At 38.1% G+C, this 26,767-nt stretch overlaps 3 protein-coding genes across 4 annotated transcripts; 2 read left to right on the top strand and 1 right to left on the bottom strand.

The window, feature by feature from the left end:
- The first annotated feature begins 179 nt into the window (after positions 1–179).
- IFT43 (intraflagellar transport 43) lies at positions 180–8,305 on the top strand. Its single transcript, XM_073969985.1, has 7 exons — positions 180–457; positions 550–672; positions 3,360–3,591; positions 3,654–4,009; positions 4,118–4,141; positions 4,209–4,328; positions 7,851–8,305. Exons 3-7 carry the CDS (start codon positions 3,553–3,555, stop codon positions 8,116–8,118), a joined length of 807 nt encoding a protein of 268 aa, XP_073826086.1. The 5' UTR covers positions 180–457; positions 550–672; positions 3,360–3,552; the 3' UTR covers positions 8,119–8,305.
- Positions 8,132–10,189, bottom strand: LOC141394879 (endoplasmic reticulum lectin 1). Its single transcript, XM_073969984.1, has 4 exons — positions 9,922–10,189; positions 9,739–9,853; positions 8,873–9,678; positions 8,132–8,810 (listed from the first exon to the last, which is right to left on the bottom strand). Exons 1-4 carry the CDS (start codon positions 10,072–10,074, stop codon positions 8,295–8,297), a joined length of 1,590 nt encoding a protein of 529 aa, XP_073826085.1. The 5' UTR covers positions 10,075–10,189; the 3' UTR covers positions 8,132–8,294.
- A 6,399-nt stretch (positions 10,190–16,588) lies between these two features.
- Positions 16,589–24,123, top strand: PICK1 (protein interacting with PRKCA 1). Of its 2 annotated transcripts, XM_073969982.1 has the most exons (5): positions 16,645–16,820; positions 17,273–17,329; positions 17,424–17,732; positions 22,066–22,177; positions 22,254–24,123. In XM_073969982.1, the coding sequence occupies exons 1-5, from the start codon at positions 16,774–16,776 to the stop codon at positions 23,742–23,744; spliced, it is 2,016 nt and encodes a 671-aa protein (XP_073826083.1). In that variant the 5' UTR covers positions 16,645–16,773; the 3' UTR covers positions 23,745–24,123. The 2 variants fall into 2 exon arrangements, with proteins under 2 accessions (XP_073826084.1, XP_073826083.1); XM_073969983.1 differs by lacking the exons at positions 17,273–17,329; positions 17,424–17,732 and having other exon boundaries at positions 16,589–16,820.
- Positions 24,124–26,767: the final 2,644 nt, after the last annotated feature.

The raw sequence follows: 26,767 nt of genomic DNA, 5'->3' as shown, positions 1-26,767 counted from the left end.
CCAGTTATTGGGTAAGACCTTTTTGTGTTTTTCTGGTTCTCTTAAGGAAGCAAACTCTTATTAGGGTGGTGTTCTTCTTCTTTTTCTTCCAGTTATTGGGTTCCATAAAACACTCTACAACCAGTGTTACATTCTAACCACCTATCGGTGGACAGAGAGAATCAAGCAGTCATTAGTTTTGTTGTTCGGTGTCTAGTGAGCAGTTGCCGAATGTTCTCCCTCATATAAATAATTGATAGAAACCACGTTCATATTTCGGAAAAAAAAAAATATTCTAAGTGAATGGCAGATATATTTAGGCAAAAAAAATCGTTCTCCAGAATTTATTTAAGAACCTTCATTTAAAGAATTTAAAACTTTTCATTTGAAACTAAATTTGGCTTTACTAAATTTTTTATATATGGAATGTGCAAGTGTGTGTATAAGTATACAACGATTTCAATATTAAGCTACAACAGTAAGTAGCTATTTTTGTTGCAACCATATCATCCATAACAAAACCGCCAGTAAAGATAATATATATGCAAACCCCTTATTATTTGTTGCAAGTGAAACAATTGGAAACCTGCAGTACAGCCTAATTCAACATAACCTTATATCATCGTCATCAACAAATCATCATATACAGGCGTCTAGAATCGAAAGGCCTTTCGTCGCTGGATAATCTGTAATGTAAGTTGTTTTTTTTTATTAAACCTATATTATTATTTGTCTCATATTATTTCTTGGAACTTTGGAGAAACTAAAGTCACACCTCGCTCTTATTTGTGGAGCGGCACTAGGGCTGCTCTCATTTGTTTTTTTTATCAGTACCGTTACTCTCAGGGTGAGACAAGTCTGTCCAGAATTCCAAGTATTTTTAAATTATTTGGTTTTTTATATATTTTGTTTACTGCGGAAACCATCTAAATTTTCTATTTCCTGGAAGTTGCCACAATTTGGAGTTTGAATGTTGGCAGTACGTATTTTGTGGCATTACCAACCTGGTGATGTTTCTTTGGTACAGTTTTAAAGTCATTGCTAAACCTGCCCACATTCAATCCGAAACTGGTATACTGATTTTTACATTTATGTTATGTTACTGAGAGTGTAGCTATGGGGCTCTCTCAATATAACTGATCTCTATTATTTTGATCTGTGTCTTGGTCATTGGTTTTTCTCGTCTGTCCGTTTTCGTATATTCTTACAAAATTTAATAAAGCGGTCAACGACCTCAAATGCATGACCAGCTGTTATAGTTTGAAAATCACCAATGAATCGCTTGTTACATTTATACACACATACGCTTTCTTTTGGTTATAAATTTAAATCTTTGTGCTGAACTAAAAAAAAAATCATCATTTTGTATTAACTTTAGTTAAAGTAAAACAAAAATAATAGTTATAAGTACATTCACTGAATTGTCTTAGGATGTAACTAACTTTATTTAAGATTTTTCTGGTTTAAGATGTTGAATAATTTCTTTATTAAAATGTTGGTAAAATTTACTATGTCTTGAATTGAAAACAATTGTTTGACTTAATCGGCATCTGAGGTGAAGGTAAGGGGTGGTGATCGTATGGGTTACCAGTGATTTATCGGTGGATACTGGGTAACATGGATGGGAGGGCTTCAAAGGGTCATGCAATAACACCAGCATACCCCTTCGGCTTAAATAAAGGGAAATAAGGTCCTTGCATCAATCTAGCCTCTAAGTCTGTCTTCTTCTCTACTAAGCATGCTTTAAACAAAACCTTTTAAATTGATTTAATGTAGATAATCTTCGATAGACGGTGGCAAGATCCCACCCCGCCGACGAGCAATAAGGCTTCGGGAGTAAGCATGCCATCGCCATTTGTCTATGCCAGAAGTGAGTTGAGGGTCTCGTTGTGAACCCTACGAAAATAGCCAATGGTTATATGCTACACTTCTTTGAGTCTAAAAACTTTCCGTCAGAAATTTGTCGGTATAGATCGACGTTTTGAAATAGTCCCCATAGAACGGTGACTCACATTGTTTTACCGAAATTGCTGAAATTTAGTATTAATCCCCTTTTTTTGTAAAAAAATTTTATTCTTCTCACTCGAATTGTCAAATTTTGTAGATCGATTTACTCGCCTTAGCACAAATGCAGATTATTAAATGAGGAATTCTTAACTATATATGGAACTCATCTACGAAAAATTAAATATGTAGGTAATCTGTGGGCTGAGCTATGGATGCCAAAATTGTTACGAATATAGACGAACGAACAAAAATAAGTTACAAAAACTGGTGGTAAGTCTTCTTCATACTGGAAAGGAAACTAAAACTAATTATTCCATTTTAGTCCCAATTTACATTAGGCGAGTTTACTTGCGGCAATTGTCAGTTTGTAGGTGAGAGAGGGGGCTGAGAGGCAAAGGGTTACCATATGCCTCACCTCTCTCTCCATCAAACTGACAATTGCCGCAAGTAAACTCGCCTAATGTAAATTGGGACTTACTTCAATACAACTTGTGGTGGAGGGTATAACAAGTTCGGCCGAACTTAACGCCGTTCTTAATTTTTTATTATTCATGATGTGGAAAAGCATACACTGGTGAGTTTGTTTAATTTTAGAGGAAAAATTTTGAAAATGGAATGGAAAATTGGTCTATATTTATCATATATAGTCCACAAATTAGCCAATTTTGACGTATATGGTGGTGTTTATATACTTCGAAATGCTCATATTGACATTTTTCAGAGTAGAAGCGTTTGAAAAATATTTTCGATTTTGTATGCAGACTCTAAACCTGATGATATTGCCCTTCATTCAGTTCATGAATTTAACATAATCGAAATTTGAACAGATATCCGGTTGATATCTTACAAATCCCTAATATGTAATACATATGTATATTCTACCAAAAAATTTGTCAATCAGCTCTAAATTCAAGTCCAATCTTCGAATAATAATATAAATACAAAATTTGTCAAAAGCCCGAATGTCCCAATGACCCTTTATATTTATTTGAATACCACTAAACAACATTTTCATCTTCCACTAATGTAACCACTTTATTACCACAATGGCTCAATAATGTTGCCCACAGGCAACGTTCAAATTTCAAAAAATTATAACTACTGATTGAAACTATAAATTGTGTGTTTGTTTTTATTTAATTCAAAGAATGTTGGCTGCAGTTCAATTCATTTGACATTTTACGACATGTCCAAATTTTTACTCGAATACACATACTTAAACAAACGCAACCTAAATTATAATTATTAATTAATAACAATTAATTGTTAATATATTAATAATTATATTTTGTTCTTAATTAAATTTGTTTTTTTTTTAATTAACGTTTAGTATTTTTTCCTCCATTGTGAATTGCATTTTTCTTTTTATGTAGTTCTCTTGCAGTTTACGCTCTCCCTCTCTTAAATTGTATCTAGATCGCTATGGCAACAAATGTTTAAAACTGGTATAGACATGGCTAATTTCTGTTGTTTATTTGGCTTAAACCAGAAAGCAGCAATTCCAAAACATTAAAGGAAACTAAAATTTATAAAGAAAAAATACCTTAATTTATTGTTGCAAACAAAATGGATTGGGCTGAAGAATTAAAGATGTCTATTAGAAAGGTAAGCATCTACAACCAAATGATCGAACAAATATGTATGTATTTATAACCACTTCATTTAAGACAACTGCCCGCAAAGGTAGACGTTCCAAAAGTCGTGATGTTCTCAAAGATACTCCGCAAACATCAACCAGTGGCGAAAAGAATTCTACATCAGCCCAGAATACATCAAACCTTGACTTGGCCATAGATTTAAATTTGGATTTACAACAATCTCAACGACAATCGAATACGGCGGCCTCGACAAGTAACAATGTATCGGGTACATTTTCACCTGATTCGACAACATCTATTGGTGCAGCAGCAGCAGTTCGAGGTAATGACATTTCAAGTCTATTGACGGCAGATTCCAAAAGACCACCAATGTTGCGACGGATATCAGGCGGTTGGGCTGATTCAGCAGGTGGAAGTAAACTTAAGTAAGTTTTCCAATGTTAAAATGAGTAGGGGTACATCTGCAAATGGTTTTATTAATGAACTATAGCATTGTTTATTTGTTTAAAAACTAATATTTCAATTTCTTGTAGGTCCAAGAAGGGTTCTTTTGAGGAGTAAGTTATACAATTAAGTCATGTTTGTTTATTGGATGCTAATCGTATTTTATTTATTTTCCAATAGTGAACGCTTTGGAATAAAGTCCACAGATAACACATCACCCACGGATGATATACCCATAATTCCCGATCTAGATGATATGAAAGACGAAATGATAATGCACGAAATAGCACAGCCAGCATCGTAAGTAAAACTATGTGAATTTACATATGTATAGGATTTAAATAACATCAAGGAAATAATGTTAAAAATCCAAATTTTTCTAGGGAACCTACCAAATCCATAGAAAAATTTGTAAAAATCCACGAGCATTGGTAGGTACCCTAGAAAATGTTGTAAAAATTCACGAGCCTTGGTAGGTACCCTAGAAAATGTTGTAAAAATCCACGAGCCTTGGTAGGTTCTCTAGAAAAAATTATAAAAATCCACGAGCTTTAATAGGTTCTCCGATTTTTTTTAAATCTATGAGCCTTCGTAGTTTCCCTAGAAATATATTTTAAAAAATCCACGAGCTTTGGTGGTGCCTTAGCAATAATTTAAAAAATCTACGAGCCTACTAAGTTTCCCTAGAAATATATTTTAAAAAATCCACGAGCTTTGGTGGTGCCTTAGCAATAATTTTAAAAATCTACGAGCCTACTAAGTTTCCCTAGAAATATATTTTAAAAAATCCACGAGCTTTGGTGGTGCCTTAGCAATCATGAGCTTTGGTATGTGCCCTAGAAATAATTTTAAAAATCCACGAGCTTTGGTAAGTGCCCTAGAAATAATTTTAAAAATCCACGAGCTTTGGTAAGTGCCCTAGAAATAATTTTAAAAATCCACAAGCTTTGGTAGGTGCCCTAGAAATAATTTTAAAAATCCACGAGCTTTGGTAGGTGCCCTAGAAATAATTTTAAAAATCCACGAGCTTTGGTAGGTGCCCTAGAAATAATTTTAAAAATCCACGAGCTTTGGTAGGTGCCCTAGAAATAATTTTAAAAATCCACGAGCTTTGGTAGGTGCCCTAGAAATAATTTTAAAAATCCACGAGCTTTGGTAGGTGCCCTAGAAATAATTTTAAAAATCCACGAGCTTTGGTAGGTGCCCTAGAAATAATTTTAAAAATCCACGAGCTTTGGTAGGTGCCCTAGAAATAATTTTAAAAATCCACGAGCTTTGGTAGGTGCCCTAGAAATAATTTTAAAAATCCACGAGCTTTGGTAGGTGCCCTAGAAATGATTTTAAAAATCCACGAGCTTTGGTAGGTGCCCTAGAAATGATTTTAAAAATCCACGAGCTTTGGTAGGTGCCCTAGAAATAATTTTAAAAATCCACGAGCTTCGGTAGGTGCCCTAGAAATAATTTTAAAAATCCACGAGCTTTGGTAGGTGCCCTAGAAATAATTTTAAAAATCCACGAGTTTTGGTAGTTGCCCTAGAAATAATTTTAAAAATCCACGAGCTTTGGTAGGTGCCCTAGAAATAATTTTAAAAATCCACGAGCTTCGGTAGGTGCCCTAGAAATAATTTTAAAAATCCACGAGCTTTGGTAGGTGCCCTAGAAATAATTTTAAAAATCCACGAGTTTTGGTAGTTGCCCTAGAAATAATTTTAAAAATCCACGAGTTTTGGCAGTTGCCCTAGAAATAATTTTAAAAATCCACGAGCTTTGGTATGTGCCCTAGAAATAATTTAAAAAATCCACGAGCTTTGGTAGGTGCCCTAGAAATAATTTTAAAAATCCACGAGCTTTGGTAGTTGCCCTAGAAATAATTTTAAAAATCCACGAGCTTTGGTAGGTGCCCTAAAAATAATTTTAAAAATCCACGAGCTTTGGTAGTTGCCCTAGAAATAATTTTAAAAATCCACGAGCTTTGGTAGGTGCCCTAGAAATAATTTTAAAAATCCACGAGCTTTGGTAGGTGCCCTAGAAATAATTTTAAAAATCCACGAGCTTCGGTAGGTGCCCTAGAAATAATTTTAAAAATCCACGAGCTTTGGTAGGTGCCCTAGAAATAATTTTAAAAATCCACGAGTTTTGGTAGTTGCCCTAGAAATAATTTTAAAAATCCACGAGCTTTGGTATGTGCCCTAGAAATATTTAAAAAATCCACGAGCTTTGGTAGGTGCCCTAGAAACAATTTTAAAAATCCACGAGCTTTGGTAGGTGCCCTAGAAATAATTTTAAAAATCCACGAGCTTTGGTATGTGCCCTAGAAATAATTTTAAAAATCCAAGAGCTTTGGTAGGTGCCTTAGAAATAATTTTAAAAATCCACGAGTTTTGGTAGGTGCCCTAGAAATAATTTTAAAAATCCACGAGCTTTGGTAGGTGCCCTAGAAACAATTTTAAAAATGCACGAGCTTTGGTAGGTGCCCTAGAAATAATTTTAAATATCCACGAGCTTTGGTAGGTGCCCTAGAAATAATTTTAAAAATGCACGAGCTTTGGTAGTTGCCCTAGAAACAATTTTAAAAATCCACGAGCTTTGGTAGGTGCCCTAGAAATAATTTTAAAAATCCACGAGCTTTGGTTGGTGCCCTAGAAATAATTTTAAAAATCCATGAGCTTTGGTAGGTGCCCTAGAAATAATTTTAAAAATCCACGAGCTTTGGTATGTGCCCTAGAAATAATTTTAAAAATCCACGAGCTTTGGTATGTGCCCTAGAAATAATTTTAAAAATCCACGAGCTTTGGTAGGTGCCCTAGAAATAATTTTAAAAATCCACGAGCTTTGGTTGGTGCCCTAGAAATAATTTTAAAAATCCACGAGCTTTGGTAGGTGCCCTAGAGATAATTTTAAAAATCCACGAGCTTTGGTATGCGCCCTAGAAATAATTTTAAAAATCCACAAGCTTTGGTATGCGCCCTAGAAATAATTTTAAAAATCCACAAGCTTTGGTAGGCTCCCTAGAAATAATTTTAAAAATCCACAAACTTTGGTAGGCGCCCTTGAAATAATTTCTAGGGCACCTACCACGAGCTTTGGTAGGTGCCCTAGAAATAATTTTAAAAATCCAAGAGCTTTGGTATGTGCCCTTGAAATAATTTTAAAAATCCACGAGCTTTGGTAGGTGCCCTAGAAATAATTTTAAAAATCCACGAGCTTTGGTAGGTGCCCTAGAAATAATTTTAAAAATCCACGAGCTTTGGTAGGTGCCCTAGAAATAATTTTAAAAATCCACGAGCTTTGGTAGGTGCCCTAGAAATAATTTTAAAAATCCACGAGCTTTGGTAGGTGCCCTAGAAATAATTTTAAAAATCCACGAGCTTTGGTAGGTGCCCTAGAAATATTTTTAAAAATCCACAAGCATTGATAGGTTCTTTGGAAATACTTTTAAAAAATCCACGATCCTTGGTATGTTATTTGGAAATATTTTTAAAAATCCACGAGCCTTGGTACGTTCTTTGGAAATATTTTTAAAAATCCGGAAATATTTTTAAAAGCCTTGGTAGATTCATTGTTTCCCTAAAACGTCCTTAGCAAATATATAAACAGATTTGCGTAGGCAGAAAAAATATCGGCGTCATATGAAATTGGAACTTGCAGAAGATTCACAGAGTAGAGAAAGGTCAATATTATAGATCTGATAGTCCTTCAAAAAAACTTCCTTTAGAAAATTCAATATTACAGGGATGTGTATGGGAACCATGCATTGAGCCAGCCATTATCACACCTTTTTTATAAATCTTTCTAACCAATAAAACAAATATTTATTTTCAGAATTGCAGTTAATCGAGTTGTCACTTTGAAGGAACTCAACTCGGATTTATTGTCCCAGACTGCCTTTTCGGTAATAGAAGATGTGGATTTATCTATTCTCACCAAATGTCTGCAGCCCCAAGAGGTAATCGATGAAGCTGATGAAGTATGGGAGTGGCAAAAACTATTTACCGATGTTGTGGCAGAAATACATTCCGATAAACCCATTATTAAACCTAAAAGATTGGAATTAAAACCCGATGAATTACCGGAAGAAAATTCAGATTAAATTGGTCGTTGGGTTGTTTTGTAATTTGTGTTTTATTTGTTCTTTACAAACACATGATGATCTCCTTTTTCAAAAATGTATGTTAATTAAAACACGTATGCAATTATAGGATAAGTCTTTAAGAAAATAACCTCTGACTAATGTTAAAAAAAAAAAATCACAATAAAATATTTGAACTAAAATCTTATAATAGGAGTGGCATCCTTATTAGCGGTATTAGTGGATTCCCCTTGCTCTGTGCTAGATTTGGTACCACTGGCACTTTCTTTTTCTTGTATCAGCTTGACCAATTTCTCTTCATCTATCAAACCATATTCATCAGTATAGCCAGTTAAGGCACAAACAATGGGTGCCTCAAAAACTAAAATGTATTGGCATGTTTTTGGTTCCAAAAGATACATGGAAACAGCACTGGGATTCAAAGAACCCATGCCACCACCACCGCTGCATGTTAGCTTAACATCAACTTCCCGTGGTAAACCCGTTTTATCACATCTTGAGCCCTTTTCATAATGATGCCATATGGAGGATGATTGAGCCTGGGGCCTTTTGTCGGGATTTGCTTGCAGCCATTGGCGATGGGCATTGGCACTGAAATGCCCCAGGAATAGCTCTGTTTCGGATTTCTTGTCTTTGTGGAACTGCCTTACGTAGTTGCCATAACAAAATTCATATTTCCACCAGCCTGTACCCTAAATTAAATAACATTTTTCATAAAGCTTAGATTTCTTGTTTCTTATCAACCTCTACCTACCCCTGTTAGACATTTCTTGCCCTTTACAAACTCCAATAGCGGCGTCAAATCTTGTAGAGCAGGAGTTGTGGGAGGAGTTTTCAAGGCACTCGATTCCTCGGCACTAGTGTCAGCGGTGTGGGCTGTCAAACTACCATCCTTGGTGATACTCAATACAATTTTATCAACATCTTCTCCAATGCGATTGAAATAGGCAAAACGTCCCTCACTGGCAGCATCACTGGCTTCCTTTGACACCGGGAACTCATCCAAAGACAATTGCATTTCATTCAATTCTTGCCTCAGCATACTCAAAGGCTTGTGGGCATCATCGGGTGAGTTATAACATTTAATAGGTGTCTCCTTATATTCCTCTGGATGAAATGCTGGTATAACACATAAAGCTGATGTCAAGATAATAGCCTCATAATTACAAGATGAGGTTTCCTTAAAGGAATATATCTCGTTCTTTCCATGTGGGTAGCAAACATAACGTACAATGGTAGTACGTGGAGCATTTATAATGTCACATTTGGTACCATCAGTAAATTCCATTTCAAAGTAGGGGTACTTAATGTTATCAATTTTGGTGGTTTTATATTTCATGCCAGCCTTGCGACTCTCTTCCCACTCCTTTTGCAATTGCTCCGACTTATCGTCACTCCACTTGCCCAAATAATATTCTTGGAATTTAACAGCTTTACCCTCACGTTCTTCATGATATTGGCGTACATGTAGACCGTGGCAAATTTCATAAGACCAATAGGCTTCAATGCGATATGAACAACTGGGGGTATTGAATATGGTTTTTAACAAGGCAAAGGGTGCTAAAAAAGGAAACTCTATTAGCTCCATCTATATGGAAAACAAATACTGCAACAACTCACAAAGTTCCGGTTCATCAGATTTTGTCTCCTCCCTTGGCTCTGTCACTGAAGGTATGACACAATGATATTCTTCCTTTTCGTGGGTGTAGAAGGTACGTATCTGATTTTTAAGTTCCTTTAAGAATACAACAACAACCTTTTTTATAATTTCGAACTATGTATTTGGATATTTGATAAACTTACTGGGTTTTGCTCGAAATCGGGAATGTCGAAATCAATTTTGTATAAAATCGTATCATCGAAATCCTTGGCTTCATGTGATGCTGTGTTTTGCACAAACAATACTAAGCATATTAACTGAACAATTAATAGGCCGCGAAGGCTTAGCTTTATCATTTTTCCTCGATTTTCAATTCATAAACAAATTAAAGACAAATACTCGGCTACGTGTTGTTTGAGCGATGACAAAAAACATAAGACTGTTATTGTGAATGAAACAGCTGATTAGAAGCACTCATGGCGCAATGATAACGGCAAGGTGTATTTAAATGGCACAATTACCAAGGTAGTGGTATAACACCAGCTGTTCGAATATGAGATGTCAAATCTCTATAAAAAAAAGTATTTTTGTTGTAATTTCCCCAATAACAAAGAAAGTTTTTACATACAATTAAAAAGGTAGAAACAACGGCAAATTGCTACAACAAAGCAACTTTTTTGTTATGTAAAATGTCAAAATTTTCGCCAAATGATCTCTTGTTGTCTCTTTTTATCGCTTGTATTTGTCTATAAAGTGAACACATGTTATCTCTTACTTACCGAATCATATGGTTTTTTGTTTTGATTTTTCATGGCGAATTCCTAGTTTTTTGACGTTTTAGATTCGATCAGCTGGGCTGAGACATCTACCTTTTTAATTGTATCATGATATGGTTCATGGTACAATTACTTAGGTAGAAACATCGGCGAATTGCTACAACAAAGCAAATTTTTTTGTAATGTAAACTGTCAAAATTTTTGCCAAATGGTTTCTTGTTGTCTCTTTTTATCGCTTGTGTTTGTACAGTGAAGTGAACACATGCTATCTCTTACTTACCGAATCATATGGTTTTCTGTTTTGTTTTTTTTTTTTTTCAAAGCGAATTCCTAGTTTTTTGACGTTTTAGATTCGATCAGCTGGCCATGGTACAATAAGAAAGGTAGATGCATCGGCGAATTGCTACAACAAAGCAACTTTTTTTGTAATGTAAACTGTCAAAATTTTCGCCAAATGGTCTCTTGTTATCTCTTTTTATCGCTTGTGTTTGTCTATAAAGTGTAGACATGCTATCTCTTACTTACCGAATCATATGGTGTTTTGTTTTGATTTTTCATGGCGAATTCCTAGTTTTTTGACGTTTTAGATTCGATCAGCTGGGCTGAGGCATCTACCTTTCTAATTGTACCATGAGCTGGGCTGAGGCATCTACCTAAGTAATAGTACCATGATATGGGTTTTATTTTGATTTTTCACGGCGAATTCCCAGTTCTGTTGACGTTTTAAATTCGATCAGCTGGGCTGATGCATCTCCTTCTCTAAAGCCACACGCTAAAAACTTTCATACGAAACTTTCCCATTATTTTGGAGTTCTTAGGTCGAGTTCCCCAGTAATTTCATAAAATTACTTTAGTATGGAACTCGATCTATTAACGCCAAAATAATGGGAAAGTTTCGTATGAAAGTTTCAGCGTGTGGCTTTAGAGTTTTTTTTTTTTGTACTTTATGACATAGACGTGGGTGACGTAGGGGATGGAAGATACCAAGGAACGGTCCTGACCGGTTTTAACATGGCAAAGCCCAGGATTTATCTTGGTCCCTCTTTCATCCCAAGTGGACACTGACCTCCCCGTGGTGTCACCTGGGAAACTGCCTTTAACACCCGTTAAAGGTAGTGAGCTAACATGTGCCGCGCGTTCACCCATAAGAACGTTAAAAACTTGGGTTTGGGCGTCGGGTTAGTAACCCTCCCCTAGAAAAAACAGCCTACTATGAAAAAACGAAAGAAAAGAAAAACAAACCCCTCTAAAGTTGACGAACCCCGCAAACGTTTTAAGGACCATGATCTGCGAATCTGCACCTGGAATGTTCGCACTCTTTATAGAGAAGGTGCAGTCTTCGCATTGGCAGACGTACTTGAAAAGTACAAGACCGATATTACTGCCATACAGGAAATACGATGGATTGGGAAAGGCGTCACAACAACACCTAAAGGTGACGCACTGTATTATAGCTGCCATGACGTAAAGCATGAGTTTGGTTGTGGATTCGTAGTTAGTCGGAGACTAAAACATCTTGTATCCAGCTTCACTCCAGTGAATGAAAGACTTGCTGCAATTCGAATAAAAGCTAAATTCTTCAACATCAGCTTTATTTGCGCTCATGCTCCCACTGAAGAAAAGGACGAACAGACCAAAGATATATTTTACGAGTGCTTAGAAGAAACATATGACCGTTGCCCTGCCCATGACATTAAAATCATTCTAGGCGATTTTAATGCCAAAATTGGAAAGGAGAATATCTTTGGCCCAACAGTCGGGAAATTCAGTCTCCACAATGAAACATCTGACAATGGTATGAGACTGATAGACTTTGCAGCTGCAAAAAACATGGTAGTTAGCAGTACCAGATTTAATCATCTCGATATTCATAAGGGCACCTGGCTGTCTCCAGATCAGAAAACAAGAAACCAAATTGATCATGTTGTGATAGATGGAAGACATTCATCGAGCGTGTTGGATGTACGATCGTTCCGAGGCGCAAACATTGATTCGGACCACTACCTTGTTGCAGCAAAGGTACGCACCCGCTTAAACGTAGCAAACAAAGTACGAGCAGACACAACACGAAAGTTAGACATCGGTAAGCTGCAATCACAACAGATAGCCACAGCATATTCCACTCAACTAGCCCAATTGCTTAATCAAAGCCCTCCTCATCCCGATAACATATCAGCGCAATGGCAAAGCATTGCCCACTCCATGCAAACAGCCGCAAAATCCATACTTGGATACCAGAGACCTCCACCAAGGAATCCATGGTATGATGAGGAGTGTCGTGCTGCCACCGAAGAGAAAAATGCGGCATATAAGGCTACTTTACAATCCGTAGCAACGCGTAGCGCACGAGAGAGATACAGGGAGAAAAGGAGAGAGGAGAAACGTCTTTTCCGCAGGAAAAAGAGAGAGATGGAAAAGCGGGAGTGTGAAAAAATCGAGATGTACAGGAGCCAGAATGAAGTCCGAAAATTCTACCAAAGAGTCAAGCATCAAACTGATGGCTTTGGTACAGGCACATCCTCCTGTAGAGACCAGCAAGGTAATTTGGTAACTGATACAGATAGTATACTCAGGATATGGAAAGAACATTTTTCAAATCTGTTGGTATCCAATAGCAGCGAAGAAGACGAAGATACCACAGTCCCAATCCCAGAAGATGGTATTGAATGTATACTGCCCAGCCAAGATGAGGTAAAGACAGCAATAAATCGGCTGAAGAATAATAAGGCAGCAGGGGCCGATGGCTTACCAGCCGAGCTGTTCAAAACCGGAGGCGACACGCTGATAAGGTGTATTCATCAGCTAGTTAGCACCATCTGGCAGGAAGAACGAGTACCCGACGATTGGAACCTGAGTATCCTGTGCCCCGTCCACAAGAAGGGAGATAAGACTGTATGCTCTAACTATAGGGGCATAAGTCTACTCCCTATTGCCTACAAGATCGTGTCAGGGATATTGTGCGAACGACTAAAGCCAATGGTCAACGAGATTATTGGACCATACCAATGCGGCTTTAGACCTGGCAAGTCCACCATTGACCAGATATTTACCCTGCGGCAAATCCTGGAGAAGACCCAAGAGATGCAGATCGACACCTACCACCTTTTTGTCGATTATAAAGCAGCCTTCGACAGTCCGCTGCGCTCAAAGGTATTCCAAGCCATGTCTGAATTTGGTATTCCCGCAAAGCTCATCCGGCTTTGTAAAATGACTTTAACTGACACGAGGTCCTCAGTTAAAATAGGAAAGAACCTCTCCGAAGAGTTTGGTACCAAAAGAGGTTTCAGACAAGGAGACAGCCTTTCGTGTGACCTCTTCAACATCCTGCTAGAAAAGGTTATACGAGAGGCAAACGTCAAAAGAAGTGGCACAATCTACACCAATAGTCACATGTTACTTGCTTATGCTGATGATATAGACATCATGGGTCGATCAGTAAAAGAAGTAACTGATACCTTTATAAAGGTCGAAGGAGAATCTGCTAAAGTGGGTCTGGCGGTAAACGGTGAGAAGACCAAGTTGATGGTGTCGACGCGCAATGCGTCCATTGAGCTCGGACCGACTGTGGAAGTTGGTTCCTATAATATTGAGGTAGTAAAAGACTTCGTCTACCTCGGCACCTCCGTCAACACAACAAACGACATCAGTTGTGAAATAAAAAGAAGAATTGTATTGGCCAACAGATGCTACTTTGGATTAAGTAAGCAGTTTAAAAACAAAGCCACATCTCGTCAAACAAAAATAACGCTCTACAAAACACTGATACTACCCGTGCTGATGTATGGCTCCGAAGCCTGGGTACTTGCGCAAGCAGACATGGCAGTGCTTGGTGTGTTTGAGAGAAAAATTCTTCGAAAGATCTACGGACCAATCTGCGTTGACGGTGAATATCGACGTCGCATGAACCACGAGCTGTATCTGCTATACAACGACATGAATATTGTTAAACGTATCGAGATGCAGCGATTGCGTTGGCTAGGCCATATCATAAGAATGAGCGATGATGAACCCGCTAAAAAGGCGTATGAATACATGCCACATGGCGGTGCACGCAGAATTGGCAGGCCAAGGAATAGATGGCGCAAACAAGTGGATGTTGAGATGAAAAGGCGCGGTATTCCAGAGAGCAAAGCAACAAATAGAGAGGAATGGAGATCTCTTCTTAGTTCGGCCTATAGAACAAATGTTCTGTAATGGGCCAGCTAAGTAAGTAAGTAAGTAAGTAAAGACATAGACGTTGACAACGCCTATAACATCAGATTAGCTTTATCTAGGAATTCTGTTGTGACTGATAATTTCTCCACACCAAAAGTGTTATTGAATTCTTCCAGCGAATTACTACTACATAGCGAATCAAATGAGTTTCTTATGGGAAGATACTTGCGACACGTAAAAATAATGTGATTTGCATCTTCTTCTGTGTTGCATACATCGCACATTGCAGAAGGTATAACTCCAATCCTCGCCAGGGTGCTGTTACAGAAACAGTGCCCTGTCATGATTCTATTAATTTCTTTACATTTAATGGGATTGATGGAAAACTTCCCGAACCAAGTATGTCTATTGACATGTGGGAAAATCATGAAACAATGCGAACTACTGCTTTGCGACATTTCATCCATAACCTTTTAGTAATCAAAGCGGTGGCATCTCCAATAGTCAAAGGGATGTCCACTTCCGAGCCAAACTCTTTTGCTCTTTTCGCAGCTTGATCTGCCGCCTCATTCAAGAATATGTTAGCATGACCGGGTATGCAGTGCAATTCTATGACCACATGAATACTATCGGCAATGTTTCCAATCTTTTCAACTAGATGGTTTCCTCTTCCACCGTTCTTTATGGCTTGTATTCCACTGAGGCTGTCCGTAAGTATAGCCACTTTATTGATATTGTTGTTTACAGCGAACTTCAACACCTTTGATATAGCAATCAGCTTGGCTGACATGGACGACATAACTTTATCATTGTAGAAGGCAAACACAGTGCCAGAACCTTTATGCACGAAGACTGCTCCAGTGAACTCCGACGTAACAGAACCATCACTACAGAAATTTTCAAAGTTTTCTTTTTCTATGCAGTAGAGTTTTTCTTGAAATATGCAATTCATGATCTCCGAGTTGCTTGAATGTTTGTTACTTGCCATCCCTTTGAAGAAATCTTCCGACACCTTAATGTTAGACATTTTGGTTAGAAAAGGGGGACGCCTTCCCAACACATGATAATACGTCTCCTAACTTATCAGCCATTTTGTGGATTCCAGTGTTATTGTTTTTCGGGCCATTTTCAAGGGTGTTGACTATCGGTCTATTATAAGCATATGCCTTAATTATTTCTTTCTTCAGTTGAACTCGGGATTCCGGTGGCAACTCTGCCGCAAGGTGGTAATTTTGGATTTCATTTGACGTTTAACCTATGGATTTGACAGTTGAAATCGAGTGGATTTCTTAAATGTAAACCAAGCATTACTCTCTGAGAAAGTTCTTGCTGGACAATTCTTGCTGGAAAAGTAACCAGACAGACTTAATCATTTCACAGTAATGCGTTATTTTGAACAAATGTTGACGTTTGGTGTGCTAAGTGGCGTCATGCCCAACAATGTTAAAACGGCCAAAAACAACTGATTCATGTTTTGCGATAAACTTTGACAAAAACAACAACCACGAGAAGACAATGACACCAACGATGGGCGTTGATGTGCTTTGCAGCGCGACTTACCAAGTAATTGAATTTTACGGCATTAATATGTAACAAAGACAGAAACAGACCAGTTGATTTCACCCATGGCCCAATCATGCAGGTCCTCCACCAAGCGAATTCGAAAAGAAACAAAGAATTGAAATGTCAAAATTCATAAACAGAGGCGAAAAATTTGTTTTTGCCATAACGGAATGTTTTTGAGCCGAATTTCTTTATTTTCAATTAAGGTTGATGCATACATAAATTTTTCAAGAACTAAGAACGCCAAAATAATGGGAAAGTTCCGTATGAAAGTTTCAGCGTGTAACATATGAGTATTTTGGGCCATAATTAATTATTTACAACATACAATTTAATACGGCAACCCTGTTTAAAAATATATCAACCCTGCTCTAACGCTACTGTGAATATTATTTTTTTGTAACACTTGTCAAATCTCTCATCTTACAAAACCCTCAACATTTTCATATCGCAAACAACTAAAAGTATACTTCTATTTTTGCAAAGAATATTTTGGTGTAATATTTAACGGTATATTTCTGCGTTTGAGTAAAAGGAAATTGTTTAAAACAATTCAGCAATATGTTAACGGATACAGATGATGATTTCTTCTTTGAAGAAGATAAAATGTAAGTAGTTTAATTTCGCGAAATTTGTCTACGATTTCCTTCAAAAGAGAAGAGACACCACCACTCAACATATGTTGAATGTGTTTTTGGCATTTTTTCTTCTTGTCAATTGTTGTATTTTGTTATGGTGATTCCAGCGACGAGTTGTGGGGTGGTTGGGGAGCCTGATTAAAGTGTGTGGTTGGAGGTGTTCGTATTACTTCAGTGATGGAAGGCGGTTATTTGGTGTTACCAACTTTCTTTCATTCTCCCCTTTTTTCCGTGATGAGTGTTGTGTGAGCGTGTGATGTTTCTCTGTTCATAATCAATACTACCCACAGAAAAAATAGCTCATTTGCGGAAACCGAACAGAATTTCCGTCCATTTTTTTGGTTTAATAAATTAGAAAAAAATTGTTTATTAAAATATTACTTAAGTAAGCCCTTTTTCTTATATAATTACAACTAACAAAGTTCAAAAAACGAAATGGAAGACAATACAACACCTTTATTACCAATAGAGGCCTTATCGTAAGTTAAAAACAAAAACTCGAACAATTCCATGTTATTGCAAACCACACAAAAGCAAATTTTAACCTACTTTTGTGTGTTCTTTCCCCAAAAGCTTTGAAATTACACCAATTTGCACATCCAATACCACCACAAAAGCATCCCAAGGATTACCAAAAGAATCAACTGAACTGATAGATATTACCAGTATTGACGACGAAAAAACAAAAGAATTGGAGAATAATGATGATTCAACAACGGATGAAACAGCAGCGGCAATGGCAGCTGGCAATGACGGCAATTTAGCAATTGTCGATGATGATTTGCTGTCAAGCGACCTGGCCACAGTTGTTTATACAGCCTCATCATTTGAATCGGAAAAATTTGATGATTTTTCTAAACAAAAATTCGAATTAGAAAGACTGTAAGTTTTGAGCTGAACCAAAAACAAAAGTTACCTACATCCCAAGTATAGCAAAAGAAGAAGACTAGCAAATTCATTAATGTGCTAGAATAATAATGTACCCAGCTGTATTTAGCATAACACCTGTACCAGTGAGTAGTATTAGTCGGACTCTAGCGTTATTAGAGATGTGATCAAGGGTCCAACATGTTGGTACCTGAAAATTGTTACAGTTGGTCATTCAACGGCAGTGGTTGTATTTCATTTGTCCTTTTTTTCCATCTTAAGTCATTGTTATCATCTCTCTACCTTATATCCCAAAACTTTTAGCATTGAAATTTATTCTATACCTATTTGAAATGCGTCCTATACTCACTTTTTAGTGACCATATAAAAGGCTAGTTATGTCAAATAGCTGTACTCCACCTTGTAGACTTAACATTAGCTCGCATATAGCGAATCAGCCCTAACTACAACATTGAAATATTGGATCCGAAACAAGTAAATTGTGAGGTAAAGTCACTTTCGCACCCTGGTAAGAAGGATGATAGGACGTCATGCTAAACCAGACAGCTTTTATAGTCTGGAGACGAGTGTCTTACTTAAATCCCAAACATGTCGAAACTTCCTTCGGACGTCATAAAGGTCATTGGGCACTGTCAGTTACTACTCCCCTGCCAGAATTAGCGGACAGTGTCACAGTTCGCCAGATATAATCATCATGTCATCTATCGCAGCTGAGGAGCATTAGCTGTCACGACAAACCAGAGTAGTTTTGGCTCAACTACGCTCGAGATGGTGCAGCCGTCTAACATCCTATAGGGCAAGGATGGACGACACCCTGCAAAACATCTGTCCAGCATGTGGTACAGACCCGCACGACACACTGCACCTTTTCTACCCTGCCAAACATACTTAACTAACAACTAACTGTCGTTTCTCTTAGGTCAGCAGACTATCTCGACATAATTGTTTCCATCAGCACACCGCCCGATTTCATCACCTCTGAACGTCGCACTTTCATCAATCATGGAAAAGCTATTGGCCTAGTTTCAGAGACTTCACTAATCACCGCTTTAGAGATCTGGCCAACTTTTCTGATGCTCGGGTAGTAAAAAGGATGTTCGGAGTCATCATCACTGCTGCAGCCGCTCGCCATATACTTGCTGGTCGAATACCCGAAATGAGAACAAATATTCCAGCAGAGGCGACGGGATTAGCAAATGAGCGTGATGAGCTTCGTCGTATCAACCCCAATGACCCCAGAGTCAGGGAGCTGACACTGGACGTTAACAGGCTGCACGGCGAGCATAAGCGGAACAAATGGTTAAATCATCTGAAGAGCTGCAACATTGGAGCCGGTATAGGAGAATTATGGGCAACGGTTAAGTCACTCTCGAACCCTGGAAGAAGGGAAGATAGGACCTCAGTCACGTTTGGCGACGTTACGTTGACTGACCCGAAGAGGTGCGCAAGTTATTTCAATCGACAGTTTGTCGAGCACCCCGAGAGTGACAGGGCGAAGAGAAGAGTATTACGTCGCATCAGATCTCTTCCTGCCGAGGAAGAACCACCACAATTTACAATGGATGATGTTGCCAATGCCATCAGGAACGCTAAATCATCCAAAGCGTTGAGCCCTGATGGAATCTCCATGGTAATGTTGAAGCAGCTGGATGAGCCGGGAGTCGAGTATCTCACCAAAGTCTTCAACTTGTCCCTAGCCACCCTGGTTGTTCCCGAAGTCTGGAAAATGGGCAGGGTGGTCCCACTACGGAAGCCAGGCAAGGATGCCAGCAAAAGTGAATCGTACAGACCGATTTCGCTTTTGTCGGCTGTAGCGAAGACACTTGAGGCCTTGCTCCTCCCCAGTATCAGAAATAGCTATCAAGTTGCCGATCATCAGCATGGATTCCGTAAGCAGCACAGCACGACAACAGCGCTGCACGCCATTACCACATATATCTGTAAAGGACTCAACCAGAGACGGCCGTGCGATAGAACAGTGATGGTTGCGCTTGACTTATCAAAAGCCTTTGATACAGTCTCCACGCTGTTTGAGGACATTGAGCAGACAAACCTCCGGCCAAGCTTGAAACGTTGGATAGTCAACTATATGTGTGGACGCCAGTCGTACGTGGAATTCAGGAATAAGAAGTCCAAACCCCGTAGAGTGAAACAGGGAGTTCCCCAAGGTGGGGTGATATCTCCGGAGCTGTTTAACCTCTACCTCTCCTGTATTCCAAACCCTCCAGACGGCATTGAGATCGTGACGTATGCGGATAATTGCACGATCCTGGCGTCGGGTACCTATCCTGATGACATCTGTGAGAGACTGAACAACTATTTATCCGATCTTACCACCTTTTTCCATTCGAGGAATATGCAGATTTCCCCCACAAAATCTACAGCCACTCTGTTCACCACATGGACAGCGCAGTTTGGACGTGAGTTGAATGTCGTGGTCGACGGTAGCAGCATTCCGACCACAAACTGCCCTAAAATTTTAGGGGTCACATTCGACACTACATTCACCTCGTGCGCACACGCCACAGCTATCTGCGACAAGTTGAAAAGTAGGAACAAAGTCCTCAAGTCCCTGGCCGGCAGCACTTGGGGTGCAGATAAAGAAACCTTGTTGGCCACGTATAACGCGATAGGTCGGTCTGTGGTAAACTATGCGGCTCCAGTCTGGTCCCCGAGATTGTGTGATTCGAACTGGAAAAAGATTCAAACTGCCTCCTCAAATCTTCAGTGGACCATCTACATGAGGAGGCAAAAATTCTTCCTGTAAAGCAACACAATGAGATGCTTTCGTTGCAGTACCTGCTTGGATGTTATCGTGTGAGCCATCCCAATCACCATCTTGTGGGTAGGCCCGGCCCATTCAGGGAGATCAGGAAGGATATCCATGCTCTAGAGGGAGAGGTCCAACGATACAGGAGAGTACCCCTAGATCAACAAGCATATCAAGCAGGATTGAATAGCATTCACAGGGACGCAGTTGCCAAGGCCTTAAGCAATTAGCGACAAACCAGAGTAGTTTTGGCTCAACTACGCGCGGAATATTGCAGTCGCCTAAATTCTTATTGGGCGGAAATCGATCGTGCCGTGCAAGACATCTGCCCAGTATGCGGCATGGGCCCGCACGACACAAAGCACCTTTTTAACTGCCCCGCCAAACCTACCCATCTAAATCCAGTGGATCTGTGGCTACATCCCATCAAAGCAGCCACTTTTCTGAAACTGGAGATAGATCCAGAGCCAGATTGAACAGAGGAACGAACAAATAAACATAACAAAAACACTGTTACAACAACAACAAAACAGTGACATCCGTAAGACGTCGAATTTAATCCTAAGATCTGTTAAACGGTAGGGGCTATGCCCAGCATTCAAAGGGTTTGTCTGTGATTTCGTCCTATCGGCAAATTCCCCGTCAGTTTTCTCACTCTCTCCTATAGGTTGATATGGCGGAAAGACAAAATGTACGGGGAATTTTCGTGCAGAATAGGCCTGATTCTGTAGGATTGTGAACCCTATGATTTCTGCAATGTTAATAATATCTGTAATATTAAATATATCGGTAGATTTACTTCGGTTCGGTAATCGACGCCACCGTCATCCCATCTTGATAATAGAAATCCTACCATGTAGTGACTCGCAATGAATCCCGCAGTGATTTTCAGCTAAAGTTGACCATTCGTTAAGTTTAAGGCCTTTGCATGTGTAAAGTGTAAAAAACGACCACGTTCCTGTCTCACGAAGTCTAAAAATCGTCCATGGAGCTTTGGAACTGAACCTGGATATGCAATGGTTGGAGAAGCTGTATCTCGACAGTCTGATGGGTATTTTTGATAGATAGATAGTCCCTGTACAACGAATATAGTCGATATCTTAATGAAAACCACTGGTCCGGAGGTCGAAGAACATGTTAACACTAGTGAGCCGAGTGTGAGTGAAAGAGTGGTTTTAGATTTGTCTAGAGTCCTGAAATAAAAAGTGTCCTTTCTACTAAATAAATGACCCTCTTTTTGACGTTTCGAATATTCTTTCGTTAGAAAATATTCCATTGGTTCGGAATAGTCGTATCGATTTAGATGCAGTGAAGTAGAATTTAACAAGGTCGGTTGCGTCGACTATAGCTACATATTTTTATTTATTTAAACGTTTAAAAGAACCATTTGTTAAGCTACCCGAAACACCTAGTAGTTACGATTGTAGCCTAAATACCTATATATCGCTATAATCAAATGTTCAATGTATTTAGTGCTAAAAATGGATCTGTGTTTTTAAATCCCAAAAATTTATATTTTCTCATTTCTCCCCCCCCCCCCCCTCTCTCTCTCCACAGGGGCATGACGGTTAGTACAAAATCTGTGGTCATAGTCAAGGATGATACCAATCTAATAGGCATTAGTATTGGCGGAGGAGCACCCTTGTGTCCATGTTTGTATATAGTACAGGTGAGTATTGAGATTTCCCATATACATATGTATATAGAGATGATAAACCCACAAACTTTTTAATTCCCCTTTTCAGGTTTTCGATGGTACACCAGCCGCCAAAGAGGGTTCTCTGGAAAGCGGTGATGAACTGTTGGCCATAAACAGTACCAGTGTAAAGGGCAAAACAAAGGTGCAAGTAGCCAAAATGATACAAGCTGCCAGCCAACAAGTAACAATCCATTACAACAAATTACATGCCGATCCGGAAAGAGGAAAGTCGCTCGACATTATCTTAAAGAAACTAAAACATCGCATTGTCGACAATATGTCCAGTAATACAGCCGATACTTTGGGTCTATCCCGGGCCATATTGTGCAATGATTCGTTGGTCAAGCGTTTGGAAGAACTAGAGGGCACCGAAATGATGTATAAGGGATTGGTCGATCATGCCCGACGTATGCTCAAAGCTTATTATGATTTACTGCAAAGTTATCGGGCATTTGGTGATTGTTTTATGCGCATCAGCACAAGAGAGCCACAGATGAGAGCTTCGGAAGCATTTCGCCTTTTTGGAGAATTCCATCGTAATCTTGAAAAAGATGGCTTGGGTATAATTAAGAAAATCAAACCAATTTTAGATGATTTGGGTACATATCTTCACAAGGCCATACCGGATACAAAGTTAACGGTAAAACGTTATATGGATGCCAAATTTACCTATTTGTCGTATTGTTTGAAAGTCAAGGAAATGGATGATGAAGAGCATGGATTTAGTGCCATACAAGAACCACTGTATCGCGTTGAGACGGGTAACTATGAATATCGCCTTATACTGCGATGTCGTCAAGATGCCCGAACAAAATTTGCCAAATTAAGAACCGACGTTCTGGAGAAAATGGAATTACTGGAATGTAAGCATGCCAATGATTTAACAAAACAATTACGCAGCCTATTAGATTCTTTGGGAGAGCTTAGCAGATCAATTGTGGAGCGTATGGAATCATTGCCAAATTTATTTCCCATAGAAGTTGATTTTAAAGAAACCGATTTTCAATATAAATCAAAAATTTTGGAACCCCAGAGTTTGGATGATGAGGAAGAGGGACAGCAACAACAACAAAACGCAAATGCTCACACAAAAGCTGCAAACACCAGCAGCAGCAGTAAAGTGGGTGAAATTGTATGTGGCCTGGAAGCTGTAGAAACCCCAGCACCCATAATAAATGTTCAATCAAACAAGACAAAAGTTCCAGAAGATATACTCTTCTTAACAGATGACAATACCAATACAGATGATAAATTGCTGGCCACTAATGCAACAACATCGGCGTCATCACCACAAATCAGTGAAAATGATCAGCTGTTAAAGGACTTGGGTCTTTTGGGTATTGATTTAAATACTCCCAGTAATTCTGTGGTCGACCCTTTTGCCAGTACACAAACACCCTTAACACCTTCCAATGGTACCTATGATTTTGATCTATTCCTTAATCAAAAAACCTCCTCGGCAATGGAGAGTACAAAGCAATTGGAAAAAGATTTAATGGCCTGCAATGCTTTAGAAACGGATTTACTATTACAATAAAATTCCCCTCAGCTTTTGACAGCAAAAAATAATTTATCATCCTCCCATTACTACAAAAAATTCTTATCTATCATCTATGATGATTCATTATAGATACTAATGTAATTCGTCCTGACAGCGCATACAGACAGACACGGTTAATAAAAATCACAAAAATGAGTAGCTAGCAAAAATACTATTTATCGAAACTAGTTTTGAAAATTGAGTTTTATTATTTACATATATATTTACATTATTAGACATCAATGAGTTTAAAATTCGCATTTTGCATCATTTTGGAACTGTACTATACATTTATAACTTCAACTTATATATTGAATATGTTTATAAGATCAATCATTTATGTGTTAATAAAAAATAATACATGCAGATCAATACATTTAATTGATTTTAATATTTATACCACATCCACTACACTTAAATTTTGTTAAGATCGGCCAAATGCCGAGAGCGGGTTAATTTTGGTGTTTGATCCAGACTTAATTTGGAATGGGTCTTAAGAAGCACACTTTACTTTGGAATGGGTCTTAAGAAGCACACTTTACTTTGGAATGGGTCTTAAGAAGCACCCTTTAATTTGGAATGGGTCTTAAGAAGCACCCTTTCATTTGGAACGGGTCTTAAGAATCACCTTTTAATTTGGAATGGGTCTTAAGAAGTACCCTTTAATTTGGAGTGGGTCTTAAGAAGCAACCTTTCGTTTGGGATGGGTCTTAAGAAGCACCCTTTAATTTGGAATGGGTCCTAAGAAGCACCCTTTAATTTGAAATGGGTCTTAAGAAGAACCCTTTTGTTGTGTATTTATATTGAAAGTAAGCACGCGTTTTAATAATGTTTAAATAATACTTTATTTATTAAATAAATAACAACGATGAATATACAATCGAATTAAAATGGAGTCGAACGTTTTGATAGGTTTGATGGTTGAAATCGAAGTGAACAAAGATTGTAACTAATAAAAGCAAAATGGCAGTTACTAAAAATGTAACGAATACTAATTAGTACAAAAGATACTTTGATTAAAGAGAGAATTTATAACATAGAAATAGAGTTGCCATGTGTATGAAATGTAATAATGGAATACACTACAGTCTCCCAGGCTTAAATAAGGACTTGGTCCGTCAGGAGAGCAGGAGGTTGTTTCCTTAGGCTTGAACTTCTTATACATCAGGTGCAGCTGAGAGGGACTGTTGACTGCAGTGATGACATGTTTTGATAACAATGTTGATAACATGGCAGGTTTAAATTTTGAAGATATTGAAAGTTGCTGATTTGGATTTTTGATCTGGTTGTGTTGATGATTTTGGAATTGTTGAATTGATTTTGTCAAATTGGTTGATGTTGAACTTTAGCTGAAGCTGCTTTCCTTTTTAGAAAATTTAGATGTTGTTTTTCGAACGTTGATAGATTCTGTATGTTGAATTTGTTGAGGTGTTGATTTTGAATACAACCACTGGTGATTCTAGGAACAGGCACTCTTTTCTCCCAGGCTTAATGATTGTGGTATGTTTATATTGTCATCATTGAGATTGATGTTCAAGTGTCGTATCCAACTACGACCCAGCACTGTGGCGCACTTTGGATTGACAATATACATTTCTTCTATTGACGTTTTGTTTTTGAATTTTACTTGTACGTCCACAACTCCCACAGGCACAATTTCTTCACCCGTGTACGATCGAAATGTAATTTTTGATTTCCGTATTGGATTATTAATATGTAACTTTTTGAATTGATTTTGCGAAATTAATGTGTGGCACGCACCCGAATCCACTTCAAAAATTGTATTTTTATTTTCAATTTGCACTTTTGCATAAAATTTGTCTGCATCTGCTATTGCCGTTCCTTTTCTGTTTTTGTTTTGGTCGATATCGATAATTTTGTTGATACCAAAACAGTCATCGGTGGGGTATGTTCCGTGAATTGAATTTGAATCATTTTGAGAGAACAGCTGGTTGCACTCATCGATCGATTGGGTATGTTTATTGATTGTTGATATGTTTTCCTTTTGATTCATTTTCGCTTGAATGCAAACTTTTTGAACATGTCCCCTTCTTCCACAATATTGACATTTCAATTTATGCTTGTTTACATTGCACTCACTTGCTATGTGGTTTGATTGTCCGCAGCGCACACACATACCATCCAAACCCAATTCGCTGTAATTGATTGTTGTTTGGCGGTTTTGACTACGGCTTCGATTTTTGTTTTGGCTGTTGCCATTGTTGTAATGGCATCCAACAGTTTTGCCAATTGATTTTGATCCATTTTAGGTTATGGATTTTGTTGAAGTTGAAAATAGATTTTTTTTCACAAAATCTTATTGAGAACTCTTTGAACTTGAGTTTATCCTCGTCGCCAATTTTGTTGTGTATTTATATTGAAAGTAAGCACGCGTTTTAATAATGTTTAAATAATACTTTATTTATTAAATAAATAACAACGATGAATATACAATCGAATTAAAATGGAGTCGAACGTTTTGATAGGTTTGATGGTTGAAATCGAAGTGAACAAAGATTGTAACTAATAAAAGCAAAATGGCAGTTACTAAAAATGTAACGAATACTAATTAGTACAAAAGATACTTTGATTAAAGAGAGAATTTATAACATAGAAATAGAGTTGCCATGTGTATGAAATGTAATAATGGAATACACTACACCTTTAATATAGAATGGGTCGTAAGAAGCACCCTCTAGTTTGGAATGGGTCTTAAGAAGCACCCTTTAATTTGGAATGGGTCTTAAGAAGCACCCTTTCCTTTGGGATGGGTCTTACGAAGCAGCCTTTAATTTGGAATGGGTCTTAAGAAGCACCCTTTAATTTGGAATGATCTTAAGAAGAACCCTTTAATGTAGAATGAATGGGTCTTTAGAGGCACCTTTTAATTTGGAATGGTTCTTAAGAAGCACCCTTTAATTTGGAATGGGTTTTAAGAAGCACCCTTAATTTGGAATGGGTCTTAAGAAGCACCCTTTCCTTGGGAAAGGGTCTAAGATTCACACTTTCCTTGGAAAAGG

Source organism: Musca autumnalis, unplaced genomic scaffold, assembly GCF_047663935.1.
Source record: "Musca autumnalis isolate F117 unplaced genomic scaffold, ASM4766393v1 scaffold_2, whole genome shotgun sequence".
In the NCBI taxonomy this organism is placed as follows: Eukaryota; Metazoa; Arthropoda; class Insecta; order Diptera; family Muscidae; genus Musca; species Musca autumnalis.
This window is presented reverse-complemented; position numbering and strand designations above follow the sequence as displayed.